The sequence below is a fragment of the Parasteatoda tepidariorum genome, chromosome 9 (assembly GCF_043381705.1).
Source record: "Parasteatoda tepidariorum isolate YZ-2023 chromosome 9, CAS_Ptep_4.0, whole genome shotgun sequence".
In the NCBI taxonomy this organism is placed as follows: domain Eukaryota; kingdom Metazoa; phylum Arthropoda; class Arachnida; order Araneae; family Theridiidae; genus Parasteatoda; species Parasteatoda tepidariorum.
The window spans coordinates 63,326,948-63,337,883 of NC_092212.1; the positions used below are offsets into that span (position 1 = coordinate 63,326,948).

The 10,936-nt window shown below is 33.7% G+C and overlaps 1 protein-coding gene across 1 annotated transcript; it reads left to right on the top strand.

Moving 5' to 3' along the window:
- Positions 1 to 780: 780 nt before the first annotated feature.
- Positions 781 to 10,721, top strand: LOC122270295 (uncharacterized). Its single transcript, XM_043047071.2, has 2 exons — positions 781 to 961; positions 3,964 to 10,721. The coding sequence occupies exons 1-2, from the start codon at positions 936 to 938 to the stop codon at positions 10,637 to 10,639; spliced, it is 6,702 nt and encodes a 2,233-aa protein (XP_042903005.1). The 5' UTR covers positions 781 to 935; the 3' UTR covers positions 10,640 to 10,721.
- The last annotated feature ends 215 nt before the right edge of the window (positions 10,722 to 10,936 follow it).

The window sequence follows — 10,936 nt, forward strand, 5'->3', positions numbered from 1 at the left end:
AAACGGTGACTAGTGCATGTTAAATCTGTATGGTTACAAAGTCCTCCAAGTTCCAATTACAAATCATTACCTCTGCTGGTACTGAATCGGAGACTAATCGTTCTCTGCTACAGTCAAAATTATGATCTATGGATGAATGAATGGATCCGCCCTGTAAACGGGCTGTGACGAGTGTTTGGCTGAATGCGTATTCTTGGCCATAGATGGCGCTTCTGAAAAGCAGGAAACGCGCCCTCTGCCTTAAATTCGCTTGGTTTCGCCAAGCAGGTTGCTGATATTGAGAAACAACAACAAAAAGCCAGGATGAGTTTTCTAATAATTTTACTGATATCACGAGATTCACATGTTAATTCATAATAACTTTTAAATTTAACACTTAACACATTTATTTGTGCGCTTATTTTCGGGATTTAAGTGACATACTCTATTGTGCCATGTTACATTTAATTCCGAGATATTCGGAAAGTGGTTTTACTCCAAAATAAATACATTTTTAACAACAATAGATTTTAACTTAATTTCTAGTCTATTATTTACTTTTAAAACTAAACATCCGTTAGGAGCAATCTTTAATACTGAGTTTGAATTAGATTTAACATAATAACCTTTCTCCATTAAACAATTAACTCAACTAAATTTTGTCGTAATTCTGGAACACACAATGCATTACTCATAACAAGTTTTGTAATATTACTCAATGAAATTGCTTTAACTTATCCCGTACCTTCTGTATCCAATGTCTTACCTGCTTCATATATTTTACTGTCATTCAACTTCAGAGACTCAAACCAACATTTGTCTTTACACATGTGAGATGTAGCCCCGCTGTCCAGGATCCAACATTCGTTAATTACTCCTTGTTGCACTAAGGAAGACGTAGCGAAGTTATCCGGAGAACTATTGGATGCCAAAGTATCTTGAAAATCAGACTTTCTATGAGCTATTACTCTTCTTGTCGAAGGTATGTAGTGTCTATCAATCACCATTTCTTGTACTTTAGAATAAAATTTACTCTAATTGTCCAGGCCGTCTACAAACAAGACTTCCTAAATAAACTTTCTTCTGGGTTGCATACGCTGAGTCTGAATTCTTTTGTCAGTGAAATTTTGGAATTAAATCCTTTTCCTCTTCCCGTAAAATTTCTTCTATCGACTTTTTCCGTTGAGTTTTCAGCACTTGTTTGATTTATTAGATCAGTTAGATCTCTGACCGTCTAAAACACTAACTCCCTATCACATATTTTTAATCCTAGGGTAGCACATTTTGTAGCTAGTCCTTTGATTCGAACAATATAATTAGTCACGGCATCCAAATCCAGCGTCTCTAAGCTCTTAAGTCCGGTTACCCGAGCCAAACTTTCTACCTTTTTCGAGCCCAGTGTATGTCGCTTAAATTCTAGTCTGCCTTTGCAATCTTTTATTCGGCATATTGCAAAGCTTGCTCCTGGAACAGTGATAATTTTATTTAAGAAACTGTCTCTTGATTTGTAGTCTCCTAAATGGTTAATTTAGCAGGGTCAGTCAGAGATTCGTCAGTTAAAGTCAACATCAGTCTTTTCAAGTTCAAAAAAGGTTCTATTCCATTGCCCAATGATGAAAAGTAGTCGGTATGAACTTTATATAATTCCAAACGCTAAATCATTTTTCTTGATGATTCGTAACCTTTCAGTCCGCTACCAACTGTTGTTTGTTGAACTTGAGGAAGCGAAAAACAGTTGCCGGAAAATGAAAAGTTTTATTGAAACATAAATTGTGAAGTAAATATTGCAATGTGAAAAACATAACGTATAGACAGTGCTCAAGCAGATGAAAATTTAACTAACAATACCACCATCTTAGGTTTTTACACGGTTCTAACATAATTGATTCCTCTATCAGGAAATCGTAGCCTGCATGATGGTGTATGCGCAATTTAACAGAATAGAAAAAAAATAGTTTGTTGTACACCTATATTACAAATTGTATGATTTTATTTTCATAATTTAAATTAAAACCTTTATGATAACAAAACATCAAACTGAAACAAAAATTACACAAACGACTAAACAAACTAGAATCAAATAATTGTGATATTCTGGTTTGTCATCAATTTGCTAAAAAAATCTTCAACATCCAGATTATTATATTTCTTAATCAATTTTCTGCAGAATTTTAGATATTCAAAACTTAAAGTTTTCGCATTTAATATGAAAGAAAAATGGTAACAACACCATTTGGGTTTATTTTGTTGTATTTTTTATAGTTTGAAAAAGACACGCTTGAAGTATAAGTTTCTTTATAAGGTTATTTTCTTGGCAAATCGATAAATTAATGGGGTTTTTTAATACGGACATTGTTTCAAGAGCACTTACACGAACTTTTAAATCAAAATGTAGCAATTTTATAGATTTTTTTTTTAATTCTTCAAAGATCAGGCTAATTAATAAGTGTATTTAAGCATTAAACTAGCAATATTTTCGCAATAGTATTTTTGAACATAACTCAAAAGTTTCAAACTCGTGCATAAAATATTGAGAAACTTGTCTTTATAGAGGACTATAAAGATAACGCATATACCATATACGCTAGGTTGCAATTTTAACTTTGATCCGTCATCCATTTGAAGTCCTGAATAACAGTTCTGTGGATGAAATAGCCCGGAAAGTCCATTTCTCAATCCCAAGTAGTAAAATCCCAAACGATAGCTCGTGGAACGAGAAGGCATAGTGAGTAACAGCAGGGCTGATTGTGCTGCGTAGATCTAAGGTTCAGACGTTTCACAAAATCATTGATCACAAAAGTTTCCGGAAATCAAACTTTCAAAGGTGGAACTTAAAAACACAGTTTATTCTATTTGTTGGTAAGGGTGAGCCAGAGAGATACTTTATAAGCTTATATTCAAGATTAATATTCATTTTTAACAGTAAATAGTTATTATAATCATAAACTCAAGAAAGAAAGATATATTTGTAAATTTTAATTACTTCTCCAAATAATCATTGGTATGTGTAAATGGTATAGGTATGTGTAAAATTTTAAATATATTTTAAGTAAACTTAGGACTCTACAAAAAATGATCAATAGAAATCAATAAAAACATTTATTGGTATCAATAGAATTCTATTGGTCTGTACTTGCTTCTATTGACATTTCAACTGATGTCAACTGATATCAGTAGTGTATTGGTATCAGTAGATGTTGAACCGTAGGGTATTCTATTGGTCTGTACTTGTTCCCATTGATATTTCAACTGATATTACTAGTGTACTGGTATCAATAGATATTGATCAATAGAATTTTATTGGTCTGTACTTGTTTCTATTGATACTTCAACTGATAACAGCAGTGTATTGGTATCAATAGATATTGATCAGTAGGTACTCTATTGGTTTATACTTGTCTGTATTTCACACTTCAACTGATGCCTACTGACATCAGTGAGGTACTTGTATCAATAGATGCTGATCAGTTAGGTATTCTGTCAATACATCTATCAATATTTATTCAATATTCAATATATCATGACCAGTTCATTGTACTGATCTACTCTACTGATATCAGTGTTCCATTTCCCCGTACAGATAAATACATTTTTTTATTGATTTCTATTAATCATTTTTGTAGAAGAAATATTTAGAAAAAGGAAAAAACCTTGTTTAAATTTTTTTCTAATTTTTCGATTTAACTTTTTTTTTTTTTAACTCAAGAAATTTTCCGGAATTTGACTTGAGCTCACAATCACCCCTGGTAACAGCATATCAGACTATAATTCATATAGCTGGTATTTGAAACTGAGTCGCCCTCAAAAAAACATGATTTAATACTGACAATTCTTTATGCTATCGTTTGACATAAATGAAAAGCTAAAACTCTATTACTACTTAACTTGTCTCTCTCTTGCAGGTAGACTATGATCGTTGTTATAGTTCATGATTTTTATAACGTAACCGTAATAATTAGATGCTTTTTTCTTTATCTTTCTTAGGTTTAAAAGGCTACCTAGTTATAAGAGAGATCTAGAAATGGATATTTCTTTACTGCATCTATTAAAACTATCAGACAACGAAGCTGTACAACAGTATCTAAAATTCGATGAAATGAATCGTATCCTCGTTTACATGGAAATTTTCAAAAGTTTAAGAGTCGCCATAGAAACTAACAACAAGGCCAACTTTAAAAAATTATCCCATCTGTTGGCGTTGCTAAATGATGCTAGTGAAATTCCTGATTTACCTAAATATTTTGAGTCTCAAAATACTACCTTCAACACACCAAATGTAATTATAATTGCTTCCAAGTATAATCGAGTAGAAATTCTAGACAATATATTCAGTGACTCTTGCACAATCATCGATGACCTTTTCCTTAAAGTAAGCGGAGCCTTACCTTTCCCAGCTGATACCGATGAAGAATGCCACAATGCATTTTATTACGCATTGCGGTCAGGGAATACGAATCTTCTTGAAGTCTTAATTAAAAAATGGCCAGGAGATTATTTTTCTTCCCGTCCAGTTGAATTATACTCTATTTTGTCGAAGAATTACTATGAGTTGAAGTTGAAAAACGTTGATATATCAATGGAGATGCAGCTTTTCGTGCACAGTACTCTACTGGACTTGTATTTCGAGAATAAACTCTTTAATAGCCAAGTGATTTATTCGCATGATGATATCAACGAAAGAATATCACTAATTTCAGATTGTTATAACATGATTAAGGAAGCTGAAAATTATCCAGGTTCTGAATCGGAGACAATTTTCCTGGCGAAACAAGCGTGCCTGAATATTTTCATTCTTAAAAAGTGGCTTAAGTCCACGTACGACAGAATTCCTTGGGAAGAAATGGAGTACCACCTTATTTCTTATGTGCGTTATTTAAATCACCGGGGAAACTATCACAGTTGTTTCGTGCTAAGAACTGACATCGTAGCTTATCTTGGTAATTTTATAGACTGTTTAATGAAAGAAACCAATCAAGTCGGCAAAGTGAGCTTAAAAAATTTGAGTGCAATTCGTTACAAAAAACGTGATTATGTGGTTAAATGCATCACTGAAAATTATCCTTCTCTTAAAGATTTTTATCGCAACCATGAGTTAATCCGAGATAGTGAATCTCTTAATATTATTAAAAAGTATATAGATATAGCCAGTGAAGTTAATCCACTTGAAAAAAGTGGCCAAACGGTCATCATAAGAGCACTACAAGTCATGGGCGAAAATTTAAAAAACACCTTGGAATCGCCGAAGCTATCATCTGCTACGAGCAACTACTTGATGTCGTTTTTACCTCCTGAAACTAATAAGATTTTAATTGCATTGCGCAATTCTTTTTCTCATGGTTTTCCACTGTCCAAATGTAAAGAAATGATTGAAATTTACGGTGCTGAATTTTACGCATCTGTTCAGAAAGATTTAAAGAACATACACCACGGAATCACCTCAGTTCTCAATGAAATTAAGTGCAAATCCATCATAGCTCTGTTGGAAAAGATATGCGATTGCGAAGACATCGATAGATTGAGAGAAATATTTCAGATGCTGCGAATCTCAAGTATACAAGATTGGCTATCTCGTGATTTGCTGACGAACACCAATACATCAGAGTTGGAAAGACTAATTTTTGAATTTAGGAAAATTCTTGACGTAAAATCGCATTTCGAAGAAAATCTCTTTCGTAAAATAGATGAGATAATAAATTCTAACAAACATAGTTATGAAAATTCACAATTGATGTATCAGAAACTCATTGCAACGCTTGCTCCTATTCACGCATCTGATAGCAACATAGATGATTACGCAATTTTTGTTTTTCAGAAACTTACAAGACGAGCGCTGGACTATTTGATCCCACAAATGAAATCAGAAAAATTGAAAGAAGTCGGAACCTTATCGGGAGAAATCTTAAAGAACGTTCAACACCGAATAAATAAGAATGATTTATTCACGTTATGTTGCTTGATTCAAAAAATATATTATGTTTCAGGAAATGGACAACAAGAAGCTCAATATCTTTGCGAATTGAGGGACAGTTATTTGAAACAAAATTCTGAACAAATCAAGCAAACAGTTGACTCAAATCATATTTCATCTGTGCAAGTTGACATAACAGCTTTAAAAGAATTGATTGACAAGCATAATCTGTCTGAAACTCAAATTGATACATTTATCAGTTTTAAAAATAATATCACTCTCCAAGCCGAAGTTGAAATGCTGGTATTGTCCATTTTATCGGGTTTAAAAAACTCAAAAAGTTATTTAGTAACTAATCAAATTTCTTTGGACTCTGAATATCCATTGTTAGTAAGTAAAGAATTAAGAAATCATCTTGCACACGGAAATGCTTTGGGGGATATTTTAGTAAACATCGTTCAATCTCTGTTTCTGTTTGCTGTCAAACTTACCAAACAAGATGTTCGCAAAAAAAGAAAGAAATCGTGGGTTAAGCAGGCAATAGAAAACTCCAATGCGCATTCCCAATTCAAATATATTTCTTATTTAAAAACTCAAAACAAATTATTTTTGTCATTATCAAGTGGCTCCATAGAAGAAATGGATCTTTGGATTAGAAAAGGAGGGGACGTATATGGAAGAGATAATAATTCAATGACCACTTTGCATTATGCAGCTCAATCTTCTAATCTTGAGATTCTTTTGACTCTCATCGATTACGGAATTGACTACAAGGCTAAGGACTTTTATAATCGAAGCATTCTTCATATAGCTGCTGCTTCGGGTTCCAAAGATATAGTTGATTACCTCATAAGAAATTTAGTAATGCCAGTCAACGAAGTTAGTGATAAAAACAACACACCACTTCACCTTGCTGTGGAAAATGATTGTTTTGAAGTAGTCGAAACTTTGCTGTATCATAAGGCCAACACTTGTGTAAGGGATGCATTATTCATGACGCCTTTACATCGAGCAGTGTTCTATAGCAGAGTTAAGATTGCTAAATTGTTTCTTCGGGATGTTAGAAATTTAAATTTGGTTCGAATCTATGATGGTTTTACTTTACTACACACTGCTTCTGAAAAAGGGTCTTTGGAATTGGTTCTTTATTTTATCGATAAAGAAGTTGATGTAAATTCTGCAACTAATGAGCGGAGATCGACACCTTTGCATTTATCCGCTTTCTTTGGCCACTTAGAGATTGTTAAAGCATTACTGTCGAAGGGAGCTGACATACATGCAAGAAACGTAGAAAATCAGACAGCTTTACATAAAGCCGTTGAAAAAGGACATAGTGAAATAGTTAAATTTTTACTCTACAAAGGTGCTGACTCAAATGCTTTAGATGATGGGCAACATTCACCTTTACATTTCGCCATAAGAGAAAAACATATAAACGCATTGAAGATATTGTTAGAACATGATGTCAATAGTCAATACATCACATGGAATGGCGCTTCTATTTTAGAATATGCAGTTTATAATGGTGATATTGATATCGTTAATTATTTGATTGAAAAGTGTGCACCTTTCAAAACTATCAGACCTGATGGATTCTCTCTTCTTCATGTAAGCATCATACGTGGTTCTAATGTAATTTTGAAGCGTTTAATAGAATATGGTGTAGACATTAACTGCAGAGATGGACATGGTCAAACTCCTCTTAGTCTAGCCATAAAGTCAGGCAATTTAACAGCTGTTACCCTTCTCCTACAATCAGGAGCTGATATTTTTTCAACACACGACGAAGGACATTCTCTGTTGCATGTTTGTGCTTCTGTTCCTTCGCGAAATATAGAAATTATCGTTTGTTATACATCAAAAATGCAAATACCCAGAGAAATTATCGATAACAACAAAACAATTCGCCCTTCTTATACTGACCGATTGAACATTTTTAAAATTCTCGTTAGTAAAGGGGCAGATGTTGAAAAGAAGAACAATTCTAAGCAAACTCCTTTGCACATAGCTTGCATGGTAGGTAATATCGAAATAGTCAGATATTTATTTGATATTTCTACAAACATAGATGTACCAGATGACGCGGGATATACACCGCTGCATTATGCTGCCGAAGGAGATAATTTTGAGTGTGTGAAACTAATTATTGAAAATTCCAGAAGTTCTATTAATTCAGTGACATCCTATGGAGACACTGCGTTGTGTATAGCTTCAAAACGTAATTGCACTGAAAATGTTCGTCTTCTGATCCGTAATGGAGCTGATATAAATGCTGGGGATCCACTCTACAAAGCTATTCAGTGTTCATCTCAAGATGTTTGTCAAATTCTTCTCCAGAGAAAGGGAACTGATATCAGAAAGCAGTTTAATGGAAAACATGATACACTCCTGCAACTAGCTACAGCTAAAGGTCTCAAAATTGTAATTTCAGCTTTCTTAGCTAATAAAGTAACTTTACAAACAAAACTAAATGGAGATCTCGAAAAGTCTTTGGCACTTGCTATTAGTAATGGATACGATGATATTGTTACTCTTTTAGTAGATAATGGAGCTGAAATTAACAAAACATGCAAGTGTTCATCCTTCCCGTTACACTTTGCAGTTGCTCAAGGTCATTACCGAACCGTAGAAATATTGCTAAACAGAGAAGTGGACATAAACATTTTAGATAGTGACAATCGAAGACCAATTGAATTTGCTGCTTCAAGTAATCGTTTGAATATTATGAAACTAATTTGCAAAACTCGAAATATAAACTTAAATGCCCCAGGTAACGGGGATTTTACTTTATTACATATAGCAGCGAATTTCGGCAATTTAGATATAGTCAAGTTCTTAATCGATGAAGGAGCTTCAGCAAATTTGCCTAATTCATCTGGTTCAAAACCCATTTACATAGCAGCCAGAGACGGACATTTACACATTTTGCAATACTTAATCAATCATAACGATAAAAGCTTGAAAGAACGCAGTTGTTCCAACAAGACTCTTCTTCATTATGCAGCTCAATCAGGTCGATCGGACATCGTTAAATATTTGATTGAGAAAGAACTGGATGTAAATGATTCTGACGATGACGGAGTGACACCTCTTCATGTAGCTTCGGTGTTGGGTTTCGAGGATGTACTGAAAGTCTTATTGGATAATGGAGCTATTTACAATCGTACTGATATACTAATTCCTGAAGCAGAATCACCCAATGTGGACAATACAAATGTAAGGTTATTACTATCGCGGATAACGATTCTTTTTCGATCTGTTAAAAAGAATGATGTAACAAGGATTAAATCTCTTATTAAGGAAGGAGTTTGCGTTAATGCCAAAAACTCAAAAAAGGTTTCACCTCTTCATTACGCAGCATGGAAAGGCTATAACGAAATAGTTGAAATTTTATTGGAAAACAAAGGGAATCCTAATTCGTTGTGTGGTGAAGGTTATACGCCTCTTCATTATGCGTGCAAATTTAACAATTTTGAAGTTGTTAAAAGTTTGTTAGAAAGTGGCGCTGTGTACAATGTTTCGTCAAAAACCAAGAAAGTTCCCCTGGATTTAACTCAGAACCGTGATATTATCAATTTGTTGAAATTGATTGATGATTCGTTTCGAAATGTCTGTGAAGGCAGTTGTGAAGTTATAAAGAATCTGAAGGAATCGCTCTCGAGCAATATCATGAAGGCGACGTTTAACGCTAAGAATGGAGAAAAGAAAACCCTATTAACTTCGGCTATCTGTTGTAACTTTCCCTTCATAACTGAGTTACAACGCATCATTTGCAAAGATAGCGAGTTCATTAATTTTGTTTCTGGTGGATGTAAGGCAAGAGAACAATATGACACAGCATTGAAGTTAGAAACAGAGTTGCTTAAGAAAAAAGAACAAATTTTAGACTCTGAAAATCCTGCCGTGTTGGCAACTAAGGAGAATATAGCTACAACACTCTATAAGCAGCAAAACCATTCTGAAGCGCTTAATATTTGTAAGGATATACTTAAAATTAAGGAAACAAACTTCGGTAAGAATCATGCAGAAACTTTAAAAACGCGAGGATTTATAGCTCTTATTCTACACAGATTGGAACGCAATTCCGAAGCTATAAAGATCTTAGAAGACTTATACCCCAAGCTCGAACAGATTTTTGGATTAAATAATTTTGATGTTCTACAAACTTTATCAGATATGGCTTTGGTTTTGAATGGTCTTGGCCGACACGAAGAAGCATTGAATGCAAATAGAACAGTTTTTGAGAGATTTTCGAAATTATATGGCACAAATGATTATAGAACTCTAATTTCTCAAAATAATATTGGACAAACTTTACTTCTTTCTCGTAAGTACGATGAAGCTATTCCTTTTTTCAAGAGTGTCTACGAGTCAAGAAAGAAACTACTGGGAGAGTCTCACTCAGATACTTGCAGAGTGTTGTATAACTTAAACACTGCTTTATGCTTTCAAACAAAATCCGATGAAGCTCTGAAAGGTTTACAAGAAGTTTTAAGCAGACAAGAAGAAACTTTAGGTTGGAATCATGTCGATACATTAGATACTGAAAGTCAGTTGGGCATCTTATTAAAGGAACACTGCAAACATCTCGAGGCAATCAAAGTTTTGAAGAAAAATGTTCAGAAGCGAAAGGCAGTTTTCGGCCCTCATCACCCTTCAGTTTTACATATTAATAGACTCGTGGATGTGTTAAATACTTCACTTTCGATAGCGAGTCCTGAAAGTTTGTCAAGTTTGAACAATAAAAATTGATCCAGATAAAGTGTTCCAGGAGCATTTGTTTCGAGCATGATAGGCTTAAATGATAAATCATTATTACTGGAGGTTCATATACTGGAGAGTTCATATATAATAGACAATAATTTAAAATCTTTGAATAAGTTGATAAATCATTGACAATCTGGAATTAGCAATTAAAATATCAGTAAATTTTCAAATTTTTTTTGACATAAAAGAAAATTGGATTAATATTACATTGTCCATTATAAAGTTCTTAAAAGCTTGTGTTCTTTAGCTCTAACATTATCTGAGTGAACTTACATACTGCGC

Excerpts from the sequence above, each read along its gene's own strand:
- LOC122270295 (XM_043047071.2), top strand. The coding sequence starts at position 936 with ATGAGCTATTACTCTTCTTGTCGAAG. Across the intron at positions 962-3,963 it reads TATTACTCTTCTTGTCGAAG|GTTTAAAAGGCTACCTAGTT; the intron begins GTATGTAGTGTC and ends TATCTTTCTTAG.